Genomic DNA, 17,988 nt, shown 5'->3' with positions numbered 1-17,988 from the left:
TGCTGCATACGCTTTACCTTTGCTTCTGCCGCCAACACATTTATACTTGTAAAAATTCTTTGAAACCACCTCTGACTCAGAGGTAGAGCCTGGACTGTTCGACTTTACTTTCTGTCACCTCAGCACACTGCAAACCTTCGAGTGCTTTGTGTGGTTCCTTACCCCTTCTCCACTTCCTCACAATGTACAAAAGGGAATGCCAAACAGGGAGATCCCATAATAGTTCAGATAAAAGATCTCTCTCTAACCCCATATACCAAAACCCCTTTCTGTATCCTGGGTTAAGAGAGATCTTGCATTCAGGCTTTCACTCCTGTACCTCAAGGCCTTGTCATAAAGTTACCATACATGGAGGGATGTGAAGGATTAATAGCCAAACAGTCCCACTAAGATGTCCAGTCAAAGTCTGGGATTACAGGGTCACCCATTGTCAGGTTGTAATTCTTAAGCTTGATTGGAAAGAGGCCAGATTCTCCAGGAATCTTACCCCACCTTACAGTGGTACCTTGTGTTACAGACACTTCAGGTTACAGACGCTTCAGGTTACAGACTCCGCTAACCCAGAAATAGAACCTTGAGTTAAGAACTTTGCTTCAGGATGAGAACAGAAATCGTGTGGTGGTGGCGCGGCAGCAGCAGGAGGCCCCATTAACTAAAGTGGTGCTTCAGGTTAAGAACAGTTTCAGGTTAAGAACGGACCTCCGGAACAAATTAAGTAGTTAACCCGAGGTACCACTGTATTCTGGTCTGTTTGTTCAGAAAGAAAAGTTTTCACAGATCTGGAGTGAGGAGAGTACAGACTTGATTGTAACAAGGAATAGGACATGACTGGTTTTTTCCTTGCTATTACTCCTCTGTATACAATGGTAGATATTTTTACCTCAGCCTTGTAAGAAACATCAAAAATTATTCTTTTGTTTGTGTAATATTTGCGCACTAGAGTTAAGTAATTTCAAAATGTTCTGCTTTAATTATTATAGGGAATAGTCTTTCAAGATGAAGGTAAACAATAGTTTTTCAAAGACTCGAAGTGGGAGCAGTGGTGACATCGTTGCCAGTGCTGTACACACTTTTTTATTATTATCCTGCTGTTGCTTCTAGTCAAACTGGTTCTGAAACCTTGCCACCTTCACTTTTTAAAAATACTTGCTTACATAGGGATCAATTTTGCTTGCCTTAAGGTTAAAGGGATTTGAGAGCATTGCTCCATCACTATTAAAGAATCCTAACTCTTCATAATCTTTGTATTGTATGCATTCTTAAAGTTTTAAACTAGGATTTCCACCTACTGTTCAGGCACAGTAGTACCCCAGTGTGTTTCTGCAGCTGTTACAGCTCATAATCCTATTCTCGTCTTTAACTTGACACTTTGTCTTTTTTGCAGCTTGTGGTGCAGCGACTAGGGTATGACACTCGCGTGACTATCCTTGGCCATGTGCAAAGGGGAGGCACACCCTCTGCATTTGATAGGATTTTGGTAAGTAGCTGCAGGCAGCCTGTGTGTTCAGCGCCACCGTTTAGGGTGTTACATAGTTCCTTGTCTTCATTCAGATTGTAGAACAGTCACAAATGCCACCGGCTCTCTAGAGTGTGGCGTAGTGAGGAGAAGGTCATACATAAATGAGCAAGTCATGGATTAAAATTTGTACTCCGCCATTATGTTCTCTGGATTTTGGACAATAAGTGTCTCTCAGCCAACCTTTAGGATAAAACAAGGTAGAACCATGTATGTCACCCTGGACAAGGAGAACTAGGTAATTCTGTAACACACATACAGCATCTAACACTGAAATCAGTTTTTTGTCTGTCTCATAATTTCCCGTTGTGACATTCCATCAAAATGGCAAGTCCAGAGTAAATGAAGCAGTCTGCTCCTGGCAGCCCTTAGCACAGAGCTAGCCTTCTGAAGGGTGCTATCTGCCTACCGCTCATTGTCTTCTCCATAGGAAAAAGGGGAGAGTGGATAAGCAATATTTGTGGCAGTGGGGATTGGACTTCTTTTTGCCCTATTTCCTGCAAGATTTGACTTCCCAGCCCAATGAGTTGCTGATCAGGGAATAGCATTGAGATTTCCAAGGACATATATAGGTGCTTAGCAAAATGGAAGTAGAGACCATATAGATAAAGAAGTAGACTCTTGATTGGCTATGGAATTATGTACATGATTTAGGAGCTCTTATGCCTTCTCATCTGTTCCGCGATAGATTTTAAAGCAACCTGTGGTCATTTGTTCTTATAGTATTGTGGTAATTATCCCTCCCTATTTCTAATTCTGTGAAACTGTTCTTTACAAAGAACATTCTGTAGATGCTTGCTGGCATGTATCAAAGTCAGCATAGCCTCCATGCAAAATGTTCACGTATGGTTAAAGGTTTCCTATGGATTTCCTTTTTTCTTTTCTTTTTCAGGCAAGTCGCATGGGTGTGGAGGCTGTCCTTGCCCTTCTAGAGGGCACACCTGAAACTCCTGCTTGTGTGGTCTCCCTGTCTGGAAACCAAGCTGTCCGCCTGCCTTTAATGGAGTGTGTGCAGATGGTGAGTTGCTGAAAAGAAGCAGTTGTGTTTGTTCATTGACACTCTCTTGTTGGTTAGCCATCAATAGTTGGTTGTTACTTGGAGCCTGGAAAGATGTGAGCAGAACTCTTATCCACGTTGGGCACAATGAACTCCAGTCATTCCTTCAGTGACAGTAACTGGGCTATTCGTTACTGCCCCATGAATCTTGACAGCAAACAGCACTGCTTACCTTTTGTAATGCAGATGCCTTTAACATAGTAGCTGCACATTTATATTCGCAATGAGTCTCTTGCTATTTAAACTCTCATTTCTTGCGGCTAGTTTAGTTTAGTGACTACACAGTAACACCCACATACCATAATACACATACATACCAATGAGCTGCATGCTGAGATTATTCTGGTTTCCCAAAACCTTCACAATAATGTTCAATTGAGGCATTCTGTATGTTGCAGTCTTATAATGCATGATTTGAGACCATGACCCTAATAAAATATAGTCCTTTCCTGTTTATTTCTGATTTTAAAATTTATGCTTTAGCTTTCCCAGGCATTGAAGTAACATTGGCTGAAGTGCTGGGCTGGTTAAGAGTCCAATTATATACATGTCTACTGAGACACCAGTCCCATTGAACTCAATGGGGCTTATTTCTAAGTAGACAGATTGCATTATAAATCCCACTGAAATAATTTGGATTTACTAACCTGAGCAAGGCTATAGCGACTGTCACCATTCGGATCTACTTCATAGCCTTCTAGCATTGTGATAGATAATATCATTTTCTAATAAATGATGACCTTTTTTCTTCTTTATTTCAAAAAGACCCAAGATGTACAGAAAGCCATGGACGGAAAAAGATTCAGTGACGCTGTGCAACTTCGTGGAAGGTACTCCTCTGTTGTTTATTTGTCTGCTGGCAGCAATAACTTTTCCAATAAATCATAGCTAATTGTGTTAAGGCAGGCATAGGCAAACTCAGCCCTCCAGGTGTTTTGGGACTACACTCCCATCATCCCTAGCTAGCAGGACCAGTGGTCAGGGATGATGGGAGTTGTAGTCCCAAAACATCTGGAGGGCCAAGTTTGCCTATGCCTGTGTTAAGGGATTATTTTTCATGGCTAAGGAACAGGGGGGAATAGATTCTTTTACTCTAGTTTCTAGTGTACACATTTAAACCCCCCAAACCCTCCAAAGTTATATGACTATTCTAGGCCAATTCTATACCAGAAAAGGAATTCTACCAGTATTATCTCTGCAGAATTTAAAATGCCATTTCTTCAGAAATGGTGCTTGCATTGCTTTTCACAGTTCATAGAGCACATAATATTGAATGCTAAGTGGGTATCCGTTGTGGAGTTGCACAGGGAGGAGCAAATGTAATTTCTGAAAGATTCCCTCAAATGGCAAATCATAAGTGGTCATTTGCCTGTCTTAAATGTATATGAGTCATTTGTTGTTGTTGACATCTGTCTATCTCAAGAGACATGGGAGTGCGCCTCTGGAGGTGAAATCAAACCGTTGAAAGCAGAGTGAAGATATTTCCCATTCAGTCCTCTCCAAAATAAAACAAGTTGCACGAAGGAAAATCATTCACATTCCATGATTTGTATCCAATGAAGTTGAAGGGCTGATGATGGAAAGCACTGGTGGAAATGGAGGAGTCTACCAGCCTAGCCGGGAAGCGGGGAATTTTTCACCAGTTCCCCCTTCCACCTTCAGTCCCCTAAACCACATCTCACATTGTTCCATTGGTTCCCAAGCCAACTAGAAGCGGAATTGGTGACTCTGTCAGCAGAGCGACACCAATGGCTACAACCTATGTCTCAAATACAATCTACCAAGTAACAAGTAAAGATATATAGTTACTAAATGCTCTGAGTGACACTTTAGGTTAGAAAAATACCTCTCGGTATTCTCTAACATTGTGAAATAGCTTTATTATTCAGACAACAGCGTGAAAATATCGTTTTCTGTTGCAGGAGTTTTGAGAACAACTTGAATACTTACAAGCTGCTGTCTACCAAAAGGACGGCTGCTGACCTTCCCAAGGTACTTCTTAGATAGTTGTCAAGTTGTCTGGTTAATTCCTCATTCCTGTGTCCTTAGGGTGGCCAATTAAGTGCATCACCAAGAAAGGGCATGCCAATTTGCATAAAAATTGAAAATGCTGATGTATATGAATTTAAAGATAGTTGCTACAGTTTAAATAGAAACACCATCCTGCCATTGTGGGGAAGACCTTTCTCCTTACTCAGTTTGCTGTCCCAGGAGCTAATAAATGGATGGCTTACAGCAAACATGCCAATCTGTAGATTGGCCCTTCCTCTTCCTCCTTATGGTTCTTTATACTTTTCCTGCTTTTCAACTGCTTTTAAATAGAGGACTGTCCTCTATATAGTAGAAGACGCTACGTGTTTTGTTGAGAAAGCATCTAAACACACACAGCAGGTTGTTCAGAATTTTGAAAACAGTCTCCATGGAAACATCTATGGACTATGGACTTGTATATTGAGTTGAAGCCTGGCAGGCAGTGATCTAAATTTTGTAAATACAGCATTTTGTAAACAGTCTAAATTTTGTAAACATTGCCATGTCTATTTCCTTGTTTAAACTACCAAAATACATTTTTCCCTGAAAGGTCTAGGCCTTTCTCAGATACCAATTCCATGTCTAGTTGTGAAATTCAAAGGTGTCCCCAACAAGAGGTACTGAATGCATCTATATACAGCAAACTGTGTTACAGTGGTCTACCAGCTGGTCAGCTGAACAGTATTTCAAAACAAGGTTTTTTGCCCAGTGCTAATGTATGTCGGGAGAAATGTACATACTGGTTTTGCAAAATGGCTCAGTAAGTGGGAAATATCTGCAGCTACAGTTTTACTTTTAAATCTTTCTGTTTTCTTTAACAGGGTGATATCTCATGTAGCGTATGTAAAAAATAAACAAATAAAGTGACTAACCTTAACAAGGTCTTTTGCTTGCTAGGTTGGCAGGCTCTATTATTTTTGCATGGCAATGGGATTTGATATATAGTTATTTTTGTTTTTCAACTGTGCACTTCTTTGCTTAAAGCTGGACAACCAGTATGCTCTTCAGTTTTGCCACAACTTTGATTTACACCAAGCGTGCCTTTGCAGAAGCTTTAATAGAGCGCATAAGACGTGCTTCTTGTGAAGTTGAAAGAATTCTCCAGAAAATGTGAAAGGTCCCCATTTATTGTCATGGTGAAAAGGCAGAAAAATGCCATGTAATTCAAGAATCGCTTGAAATACCGCATGACTTTTATACTCCTCATTTTCAGTTCCGCTATTTTTATATGACTTGGCATAGGCAGACATGGTCCTCTGAAAATACCCCTTGTTGTGAGGCCTCCTCATTTTCCATACAAAAGGTGACATAAATGGCTCCACGTGAGGCCCGGCATACTACCAGACTCTCCAGTAGGGCTGCCATTTTTGTGACTAAGAAGGTAGAACGAGCATGAGCAGGTTGTGCTTTATTTGCTGCTTTCTGAGACTCATAAGAGGCAGATCACACATTAAAACGGCCATGAAGTGGCTCTCATTTTTCATTTATGCCACAGAAGCTGACAGGCTTAGGAGAATTCCAGCCATTCTTGCAACATTGGCAAGCATGAATTAATTACCAGAGACCATGAGAGCCATAGGGAAGGAGGGATTATAAGGGAACCAGCTTTCCAGGGAGACACTCCCAACATAAGCTTCTTTCTTAGAAAGTACAGGAGAAAGATTCTTCAGAAACATGCTCTTTGTTGAAATGCTGTGCAGAGGTGGGAATAAGGCCTCAGTCAGAGGGGTGAAATATAGGTCTGTGCTTTCCAAGAGCCCAAATTTTCTCTCAAGGGTGCTGGTAATTGCCAATTTAGTCAGTTGTCTAGATAAGAGTAGACTAGCCTCCTTAAAGACATGCTCCTTAAAGACATGCTCACATTCCAAACTGCTAGGTTGGCAGCAGCAGGGACCGAGCAATGGGAGCTCACCCCGTCATGGGGTTTCGAACTGCTGATCTTCTGATCGGCAAGTCCTAGGCTCTGTGGGATCAGCAAGTCCTAGGCTCTGTGATTTAACCCACAGCACCACCCGCATCCTCTCATGACAGTTTATCTGAAAGCAAAAGAAATGATAGTGGTGTTCTGTTGATCAGCATTTTGAGTACTTAGGTTACAGAACTACAACCAATAATTACTTCATTAAATTTGTTTCCACGAGAATGTGGTGCTTCCTTGAGGGCAGTAGATGAAGAAATTAAACATCAATCTGAAAATCAAAATCTTGTAATACAGCATATAACCCATTGTGACAGACTGTATTCTCCTCAAGAGAATTGCTTGTGGCAATTGTGTAGTTTGAAGTTTGTATTTTTACGTTGTGAATTGCCCTGCGATCTTAGGATGAAGATGGTATACAAATTTAATAAATAAAAATAAAATTCATGTTCTACGTTATGTACACATCAAAGGTGCTTAAAAGGTGCTAGAATAATGTTATATCCCACACTTGAGCAACCTAAAGGCAGATGGTATGGCAATAGTTTTATAACCCTGAAAAGAGTGGTTGTCAAATGCCAAACTGATAGGGTTCTCAGATACTTTAAAATGTTAGGTGCTGGCAATAATGAATCAATCGTTTGTGCCATAGCTCAACACAATACGGCATGTGGCGTCACATACTTTGGTTGCAATGGGCCAAGGAACAACATTGCACAAAAGCCATGTATGCATGCATATGGTTATTTGGGTTACAATTCCTATTCTGTATAAATTTGTTTCTGTATGCAATGCATGTGCTTGTTTCTCTATGCTGGGTTATTGTTATGCCAGAATCTGGACTGGATAGTTCAATGCCTCACATTTTAATTTGGACCTGCTGCTGATTGCAAATAACTGAAGGCTCCCTGAGTGTTATGAAGGGTTGACCCCACAATCTAAGATTAGTTTTAAAATTAAGTTTTATATAATGTGATGGGGTTCAGAAGGTAAGGTGTGTGTCTTGCTTTCTTTTGATGCACTTTTATATTTTGGTCACTGGAGATACGGTTAGCAGCAGGCTAAAAGGTAAACTGGATGTTCAGATTTACCGCTTGATGATTCCTTTTTCCTGCCATGGGGTTTATGTTCCTGACTATATTTTCTCTCTCTTCTGCTGCAGACTAACTTCAATGTAGCTGTTTTAAATGTTGGTGCTCCAGCAGCTGGCATGAATGCTGCCGTTCGCTCTGCCGTGAGGATCGGTATAACTGAGGGACACAAAATGTTTGCTGTCACTGATGGATTTGAAGGCTTTTCTAGAGGGCTGGTTCGTATATCCCAAAGATTGTATTTTTAAAGAAATCTTAATACTATGGGAAGTGTTCCAGTTGCTGGAAATCACAGGAGGGAAAAGAGTTATTGTGCTCAGGGTCTTGCCTGAAGGTTTCCCACAGGCGGCTACTCTGAGAACAGGATTCTGGACTGGATAGGCCACTGGTCTCATCCAGTAGGCCCTTCTTATTTTCTTATTCTTAATTTTGTTTTAACTTGCCCTCTGGCAGGCCCCCAAAACATAATTTTCCTGCTTTCAAAATGCACTTTCATACAAAGATTGCAATTCAAAGAAACCAGAGCTAGGTTTTCCACTGATAGATACTATGCAATGGGAATGGAGAAGAGAGGGTCCTCCTTGGGGAGAACATATGTTGACTGCAGAGATAAATTTAATGAAATTTGTTATGGGAGGGGTGTTTGTGAGGTATTTTTAGAACACTAAACACAAGTGACCAACACCACCAAACAACACGGAGCAGGAGTCTTGTTATGACAGATGGATATTGCACATCTCCCACAGGAGCTCTCCTCATAGAGGCAGTTTCAAATATAGTAAAAGCATAACAGTTTGATCTATTTTTGCTTGGATTGCAGCTAATTCTACCCCCATACGTCTAAAAAAAATACCCTTAAAACCTTCTTGAAGAAGAAATGATTAACTATGTTTACATGAAGCGTTTGCTTCTTTGATACTCGTGAGAAATCTTCCATATCAGATTCAATATATTTGGTCTCAAGGGTAGCTTTGAAGTGACCTTGGCAAGAGGCCATATTTGGCAGTTTGCCTATCCTGGAATAGCCGTGGGAGTATGAAATCTATGGAGATAAGAATACACGCTAGATAACTATTTCTGAAATTGTATCACAAAATCTGTTGTGTTTGATTCTTGTTTCTCAATTGTGGTGGTGTTTGTTGAATGCTACATTTATAGTGTGCCCAGTCCTGGGACTCCTGATGCGGCATGCTTATGAGTCTATAATACATTATATATGTTAATATAAATTGTTCAAAAGAAATCCATATTGCCTCTTCATTAAACAGGTAGAAATTGGCTTGAACATTTCAGAGCATCCCTCAACTGCATCACATTGTGACACTTGTTAGGACTGCAGAGTGGTAGTCAACTTAAGTTTTACTCAGAGTAGATCTATTGAAATTAATGGACCTATCATTTCAGTGTGTCTTCTCTGAATAAAACATAAATTAATACCACCTGCAAAATTTCATTCCCAAACCATTGACAAGTTTAGGCTCAGTCTGCTTTCCACCATAAGGAGAGACCATTGCTCAAAAGTACTAAAAATATAAATTTATCTGTAGCTTTTATTATTATTTTTATTTATTGAATTTAATAGACCACCCTATACCTGGAGGTCTCTTATAAGAATGCATTTGGACTTCCATTTTGTTTAACCCATTAGATAAAGTTAGAGCTGAGCCAAAATTTATCAGAAGACATTTTTCTGAGACTTTTCTTTTTCTGAACCCCCTCTACTCCGGAAAAAAGAGAAAGCCACTCCAAATGTTCTGTGCCATATTTTTTTTGGAGCCACCATTCTCTGTCCCTCCATGTCCTTGAATGTCACTAGATCTGGGGCTTTGTGGAGGACACAAAATGGTGGCCAGACTACCAGCACAGTTAGCACTTGCAACAACAGCAAAACACACACATACACCATTGTGAGAGTGGAGAGAAAGAAACTGTGTTGTTGCCATTGCTAATACCGATCCACATCTCGGAAAAGCTGTCGCTGTCTTTATCTTCCCCCTGGAAAAAGGTGTTGATTTCCCCAGTTTCTCTGCTCACAGGGTGGAGAACATTGAGAGGCCATCTGCACACGAAAAACATCTGAAGGAGTGTCAGAGCCCCGCGCCACATTCTGTGACCTGCCACTGTTTTTGTTTCTCTTCTCATATTAAAGGAGTGCAATGTTTTTTGTGCAATTGTTCAGGACAGAAGGCATGTAGGCCTCCCTATTTCATTAGATGGTACCCTTGTCTATTATCCTCTCTGGAAAAGTGGAAGTCGAAAACTGAACTGTAAGAAACACTGGTTTGGACATGCTGTACAGTGTAGTGCTGAATGAAGTTAACTTTTGTATCCATTACAGAAATGACCTACAATGTGTATCTAAACTAGGGCGTAGTAATTCAAAAACTATGTCTTTTTTGTTTTGAATGATAGATCAAAGAAATCAGCTGGGGAGATGTTGGAGGTTGGACTGGCCAAGGCGGGTCAATTCTTGGCACAAAACGGTAATGTGATCTTTCATACTGATATCTTTGAGAAAATTAACTTTCACTTGTGTGTGTGTGTGTGTGTGTGTGTGTGTGTGTGTAATTTAGTGTGAAGATTTATATACAGACTTGATGCAGCAGTCAATAAAGGGGAAATTTTTGTGAACATTGCTAATGCAGACTTTGGAAGATCATAAGAGTTGCAGAGCGAGAGAAGAGGACTGTAAAGTCCCATTTCTTGAGCAGATCTGCTCATGCAACATTTGATTCTGCCTCATAGTTTTAATTAATGCTTATTATAAAAAGGGAGAGAAGACTTGCTTAATGGTGTGATAGAAGGACTTTCTATAACTTGATCCTGAAATTTAAATGTTTTTACCTCAGCATGTATTATAGATATTGTAAAGGGGAAAATAGATTTTTTTTAAGGAACATAATTAATTTGCAGTTACATTTTTTATGAGGCATAAAGTGTGTGTAGGTCAGACAATGTCAACCAGTCATCACAGGAAGCAAAGGCTTTTCACAAAGTGCTATAACATAATAGTTTAGAGATTGGGTGTAACCTTCAAAAGTAAGATGTGGAAAAACACTTAGTGTAAAAAATTATAGTCTCTTTTAATCATATAGCCTTAAGTGCCCTGCAAAAAGCCTTTTTAACAGAGATGTGTATATATTTTAGTGCACTCCCTGGAAAGTATTTGGAGAAGATTGCAGAACAAATGCGAACTCATAACATCAATGCCCTCTTGGTAATTGGTGGATTTGAGGTATGTCACTTTGTTTTGTTTCCCTTGTAATTTCTTGTTAAATGAGCATGTAACAGCTGAAATATTGTAGTCAAGGATTAATGCTAGAATTTAGATTTCAGTAAGACCAGAAAGATTATTTAATTTAATTTAAACCTAACCAATCATTCCACAAGGTTCCAATATGTTAAATCTCTAGATATTAACTAAGTTATGTTGCCGTTATGTAGTTGGAGTTGGAACTCCATGCGGGGTTTCTATTTTCATGTTTCTTATTATGCTTAGAATTATGCAGTGGGTATTTTTTTAATGAATTGCATTTAATGAATCTTCCCACAGCATGGTGCCAATTCTGAAAGCCAAACTCCTGTTCAGGAGTCCAATTTTCCTAAACATGGCTTTCATAAACCTGTTACTTAATCAACATTATTGAAATACTGATGCCATCCATGTAGGATTTTTTTTTTGGGGGGGGGGACCTTAAATGTGTAAGATTTTATTCTCTGTGTTATACAAAACTTGGAGGAATGCTTAGATGTATTTACAGTATTATGCTTGTCTGTTGTCTTATATATTCTGTTTTGGCCTTTCCTAGTGTGTCTCTGTGGCTGGCAATAGATAGTCGTTTTCAAGTGCATTGAGAGAGAGGCTTCACTTCCCATCTAGTACACACTTGTTTCTGTTCTACTAACATCTGTAGTGAAACAGAATTTTGAAACATTGCGAAAGCCTGTTTACCAAATGTGTCATGAGCAGTGATTCCCTCTTTCAAATCACTTTTGACTCTCTGGGAAAAAACCAAACAAACCACTATTTCCAGCATGTGTGTGTTTGTGATACAGTAATCAAACCCCTCTGCCCAACCCCCATCCATGTTGCAAGCCTTGTCCTCTTGTTGTCCCCTCTAATTCTGCATTCGTTACCACATGTGCCCATCAGGCCTACTTGGGACTTTTGGAACTGTCCGCTGCCCGGGAGAAATTTGACGAGTTCTGTATTCCCATGGTTATGGTTCCTGCAACCGTATCCAACAATGTACCGGGTTCTGATTTCAGCATTGGTGCAGACACTGCTCTGAACACTATCACTGATGTAAGTTTCTCTTCTCTTGGTGCATGCTCACTAACATAGCTATCCCAGGTACTGCTGACCACGGCTGGAGCTGGAGACTTTTGTGAACCAGAACGCCCCAAAAAAATGATTGTGGCAGAAACGAGGTGTAAATACATGTGCGTGCATGCACACACAGAGAGAGCGAGAAAGAAATTTTTTTTGATTAGCCCATTGATTTCAGAAAGTTTGAAAACTACATTTTTACTTTATTCATTCATACAAAAATTATATTGCACCTTTCCAAAAATTTGGTCTTCAAGGGTTTTTAGAAATACTTAAAACAATGTAAAAACATATAATAATGGATCCAGTCAGAAAATAGCAGCGAAGACAGATAACGATTAAAAGCTCAGAGTTAATTTGGCATCTAAAAGATTGAAATTATGAATTGGGGTGAATGGTTTTAGTTAATCATCACTCTTTGGCTATTTACTCTCTGAGGATAGAAAGAAATCTGTCTATTTCCATCACACCTCCAATGTGCTTGTGCACATCTGTGTGACTTAAATTCATGGCTAGCATGCTCAGGATTTCTGATGAAGGATGTACCTTTTTAAATAGAATTTTCTAGATTATTGCAAAGCAGACTGCTGTCACATCACTGGAAAATAAATGCACTGCTGCTTCTCCATCTCCAAGGGCACTTGGTGTAAATTTTCCTCAAGCAGCCTCTTTTCTCCATTCTGTTTGGCAAACTGCTCTTTCTGGTGTCTCCAAAACATTTTATGATTTGTCATAAATCTGCTTTTACATGTGTTGAAAGGCAGAGCATCCCTGAGCAACATGCAGTGAGCTATATAAATCTTTAAAGAACCCTGTAAAATTTACATGTTTGATTGTAACAGGTTTCATAGGTGCAAGCCTGCTTTATTTGATGCAAAAAAAGAGAGACACCAAGAGCTCAAAGCAGTTCTGCTTTTTCCTGCTGATGTCATTCTTGGCAATTAAAGTTTTCTTCCTCACAAGACACTTAACGTCTTTCCAGTTCTGGTACATAACATTCTCCACCTCTAGTTTTATAGGCAAACTAAGGTGAGTAATGGTCTCCTGCATGTTTCTTGTTATCCTCTCTGCTTCATGGGTTTTCTTGGGACCTGTAGATTACTTTTCTGAAAGAAATGGTTTCTCCTTCTTTTGCATTATACTCAAAGTGCAGATGTCACCAAGTTGGACTAGACTGTAGGTAGATGGTAGTTTCTACATTTCTTTCAGTAGAAGCTGAAGCATCTTAGAATCGCTGTGGCTTCTGTACGAGGGAAGCATTGTGGCTGGTTTAGCATTTATTTTCTTCGGCCAGTAGTTCTCAAATGGTATTCCGGTGGTGGTAAGGAAGAGAGATTTCTCACCACTGTGATCTTCTGCTACCACGTTCAGCCACTGAGGATTATGGAATGCATACTCCATTTCTAACAGGTACAGCTTGCTCCACACAGGAACTGACCATGTCCCCTAAAGATAACTCAGAATCCTCTGCAACCTGGAAGATGTTGATGAAGAAAGGAAGTTCTAAAAACACTGGCATATATATTGCTTCCAGATGGAGGTTTAGCTTTCAATCTTTTATTTTTGCCTTGAGCATCTGCCCATCAGGCTGCCACCTGTTGTCCGAAGTCAGGAAGTGCAACATAGTTGAGAATTGCAATGTCGTTACCTGTTCTCACCTGTCCTTTCCTGTCTTCATCTGAGATTGTTCTCTCCCAGTCCTCGCTGTTACATTTGATTTTGTGAGATCTTAACCTGTCTGTCCTTTTGTCCATTTTTCTTCTCTCACCATTCTTTTCCCCTCAGTTTCTCCGTCCTTCATCTTGTTTCCTTTCTGCTTCCATCTCTGTCTCCTTTTTTCACTCCCTGCAGCCATCTTGGGCTCAGGAGTGCTTTTTAAAAAGACAACTCTAGTTTACAGCCACCTCTTTCTGCTCATCTGCCTCCTCCACTGTGGTGGCCGCTCTGTTGAAGGCCACTCCAGGCCACAACTGATCACCAGTTGAGCAAGTCTTACTGCCCAAATTAAATGGCTTGTAACCTTGGGAATAAAGTTACCACGTCATGCTGGAATTTGTAATAGTAAGCAATGTGAAAATTATGTGTATTTGGAGGTGTACCCTGAACATTAGGAAGAGCTCAGATTAAAATTTAGTACAATCCCATGGCCTGAAATTTTGAAGGAGAAAAATGTTCAAGAGGGATGAGAGATTGTAGAAAGTGAAATACTGAAGTCATAGTTGCAAGCATTTCCAAGGAGGAGAGAAAATGGGAGACATCTAAATAATTCATTGTGGCTGTTCAGGGGTATGGAGATGGAAGGAAAAACATTTAACTAAGGACAAATACAGTAGAGTGGCTTGAACCCATTAGAACTGTGTCAGGAAGGCTAAATCTCGGAATGAACAAAGGCTTCCAGGTGTTTCTGAACACAACAAAAATGGATTCTGTGTTCAGAGCAAGAAGGTCAAGAAACAAGCAAATTGCCTGTTTAGGAAAGGTGTTGAAGTGTTAACAGAGAATGAAGAGAAGGTAGAACTACTCAACTCCCATTTCAGGAAAAGTTAGACAAATGATATATGGATGGATTTGCAGTCCAGGATAGGTAAGGAAATAGCTGGAGAAGAGAACACATAAGAACTTTAAATAAGTTGACTTCTCTAGGGTCAGATGAAATACATCTGAAAGTGCTGAAGGGGCTTGCAGAGTTTATTTCAGAACTGTTCTGTGTAATCTTTGAGAATTCTTGGAGAATGTTTGAGAGCCTGGACAGAGACAAACATACCTATTTTCAAAAAGGGGGGGGGAGGTGGATCTAGAAAACCACAGACCAGTTGGCTTGATGCTGATACCGGGCAAAACTCTAGTCTAGAACATATTATTAAGCAGTCCATCTGTGAGCATCTAAAAATGAATGCACTGATTACTAGGAGCTTTCACAGGTTTATCAAGAATGAGTCCTGCCAGACAACCGTCTCTCCTTTACTGAGAGAATGACTACACTGGTAGATCATGGGAATGCTATGGACATAGTATATCTTGATTTCATTTTGTTGGCTGAACAAAACTACTGTTAAGCAGATTCACAACTGGTTGAACACTCGTACCCAGTGCATGCTTCTTACTGGCTCTGCATCAAACTGGGTGGGTATCAGTATAGTGATATATGTTAGTGTTGGACCTCGACTAGGGAGGCTGGGCTCAATTCCCTATTCAACCATCAGGCTCATTGACAGTTACAAGCTGACATACCTTACAGTATTGTGTGGATAAACTGGATCCTCAAACAATATTCATGTATGCTAGCCTGTGATCCTTGGGAGAGAGGATTGTTTGAAAGCGTAAATATGTTATACAATAAATCTCCTTCAAACTGATTGTCAAATTCTTGGTTTGTTAGTTCACTAAATGTAGGAGCTGGTCTCCACATTATGCAGAAGGAGTTGTGGAAATTATGGATTGTGGTACTTGGGATAGCTATATTCTTCAATGTGGTCTTTCAAAAACAAAAACAAAATCCTACCTGCACATCAAGGCGATTGTTATTCTAACACTTTCTGTTTGACGTATAAGTTTTCTACAAGTTCTTCTTCCTCCTTTTTCGGATTCAGGGGAATTAAAAAGTTATGAACCTATCCATAGAAACCTATCACCACATTCTACATAACATGTGTAGTCCAGTTTTTTAAAAAAGGATTCTTTATAGGAAGGGTTTTTCAAATATTAAGTATGCCTCTTCACTACACTTGATGTTTCTCAGTCACACAGCCTGCTACTCTCCCATGACAGAGCAGGAAGCAGCAATATCAGTGTGGCACATAACAGTCTAAATGCATTAAGTGCAAAAGATAGACTATAAATTTGAATGAGTTTTTTACATTTAATTTGCAGATTTATAAATAGCTTCACAACCAAAAGTTAACAAACAGGATAAAATAAGATAAAATGCAAAAGGCTACACACTTTGTAAACTGAAGACAACGAAACCATTTCTAAAATCACACAATTAGTAAAATAAAAGGACTGAGTCAGACTTCATAGAAATCCGTCTTAAACACAAATATCTTGATTAGCTGCCCAAATGTCAAAATACTCAGGGCATGTCTGATTCCAGTTAGTAACTCATTCCAGAGGGTTGGAGCTACAACACTAAAAGCCTGCTTTCTAGTGAATACAGTACAATGCAGGAGTGTAGCTGACAGGCACTGTTATTTGGGGAAGGCAGTCCTTTAGGTCACTTTGTCCCAAGTTGTTTAGGGCTTTTAATGCTAAAAGTAAATCCTTGACTTGCGGTAGGGTTGCATATTGGCACCCAGTACAGTTCCCTCAGCAGATGTTATACGGTGTGAATGGCATGTCAGAGCCAGCAACCTAGTTCTGCACCAGCTGCAGTGGGAGATTTAGTGCCTATACTTCCGGGAGAAACTTCTTTGAGAGGAATGAAGGAATAAAATAGAACTACACAGCCAACAACTGAAGATTTTCATCGCTTGATAGAACACTGTTATATAAGAGGTTCAGTTCTGTTAAGTTAGTGGTTGCATCATTCAGAAGTAAGAATTTAAATGCATTTTGTCAGGGATAAATGCATCTTGCAATAGTGCTGCTCTTGACAGGCGTTCACCAATCTGTTTACCTTTTGCTTTGGCCCTCTCACGTGGCCTGAGTTCAGCATTACATGAGAAACACCCTGTCCCCTTGACTTTGGAGATAGAAGAGTTGTTGTCTCATGTCGTGCTTTGCTTTGGCAAGCCTTGGCCTGCTCCACAGCCCAGTGTGATGATATGACTGTCCCTAGCCTCTCTGGCATGTACAGAAAACTGGAGAGGAAGATTAGTAGTGCCCACAAATGATGGCCGGCTACTAAGCTGTGCCTAGCTTCTTCCGTGCTCCTAATCCATTTTGAAAGCTGAGTTTGACAAGCAGGGTATAAATAACCTCAATGGTTATTTTCCTCAACCTTTCAGAAAACAAAACTGTTGCTAATTTCCTTTACTACTAAACAACTTCAGTCTCTCTGTGCTTTCCATGTTCTGCTTGTTTCACCTTTCTAACTTCTGCCGATCTTTCTTCTGCACCAATGCAAATCCAGCAACCTTTGGTGGGTCTACACGAGCCAAGCCCTTCTTAAAATCACCAGCTTGGGAAGTCTTTGCACCCTCGGAAAGTCAGACCTTCCATTGCCACGCACAAAGAGCCACTAGCATAACGCCTAATCAGTAACTATGCAAAGCAAGAGCACCATGCGTGTTGCTTATCATTCCTTGTACCACCACTTCAGGCCTTCGATGGCTGCCTGCAGTTATTTGAAGCACGGCCCCGTTTTGAGGAGTTTTGCATTCCTATCTGCATTGTGCCTGCTACTATTAGCAACAATGTGCCCGGCACTGACCTCAGTATCGGTGCTGACACTTCCCTGAACGCCATTGTAGAGGTAAGATGGAAAATACTTAAACCCATGTCTGCAAGACAAAAGAGAAGAAACATTTCCGTTTGTTTTTATGCCACTAGGTTATTGGGGCTGAATCAAAATTGTGGTTTCAAATTCTGAAGGTCACTGCATCAAAACTCCTGAAATTTAGCCAGGATCCCATGCACCAGATCTCTTCAACAAGATCAGCCCATAAAATGCAGGTGCTGGTGGACAGGAACAAGTAGGATGTGATATAAGATTGCACAGGAGGAAGTCAAAATGCCAAGTTATGCTCCCAACCATCAATCATTTTAGCTCCCTAAATTTTAGTTGCTTTAACTATGCATTTTTGGAGCAGAAAGGTGGCACGAGCATTTAATTGCAACAAATAATAATAATAATAATAATAATAATAATAATAATAATAATAATAGCATCATCATCAGTGATTTTTTTGGGGGGAAGGTGCTGGTACTCACCATGAAGTTGTTACAATAGGTGCCACACTTGTAACGTGGAGAGAGAAAAGGTGCTGGTACTGCATATAATAAATAATTATTATTAAATTATTATTTTTACCCCACCTATTTGGCTGGGTTTCCCCGACCACGCTGGGCGGCTTCCAACAAAAGAGTAAAAATACATTAAAACAT

General features: G+C 40.0%; 1 protein-coding gene across 4 annotated transcripts in view; it reads left to right on the top strand.

Annotated features, from left to right (window-relative positions):
• PFKP (phosphofructokinase, platelet) overlaps positions 1-17,988 on the top strand; it is a 57,343-nt gene that overhangs the window by 30,672 nt on the left and 8,683 nt on the right. For 2 of the 4 annotated variants that reach the window (XM_082192241.1, XM_082192243.1), the window contains exons 10-17: positions 1,385-1,477; positions 2,409-2,534; positions 3,339-3,403; positions 4,496-4,565; positions 7,685-7,831; positions 10,026-10,096; positions 10,761-10,848; positions 11,767-11,919. In XM_082192241.1, the coding sequence (XP_082048367.1) occupies positions 1,385-1,477; positions 2,409-2,534; positions 3,339-3,403; positions 4,496-4,565; positions 7,685-7,831; positions 10,026-10,096; positions 10,761-10,848; positions 11,767-11,919 (813 nt within the window). Of the gene's footprint in view, positions 1-1,384; positions 1,478-2,408; positions 2,535-3,338; positions 3,404-4,495; positions 4,566-7,684; positions 7,832-10,025; positions 10,097-10,760; positions 10,849-11,766; positions 11,920-17,203; positions 17,357-17,988 lie in introns of all 4 variants that reach the window. The other 2 variants (XM_082192244.1, XM_082192242.1) reach the window with 2 other exon arrangements.

Source organism: Podarcis vaucheri, assembly GCF_965113315.1.
Source record: "Podarcis vaucheri genome assembly, chromosome: 12".
NCBI lineage: Eukaryota > Metazoa > Chordata > Lepidosauria > Squamata > Lacertidae > Podarcis > Podarcis vaucheri.
This window is presented reverse-complemented; position numbering and strand designations above follow the sequence as displayed.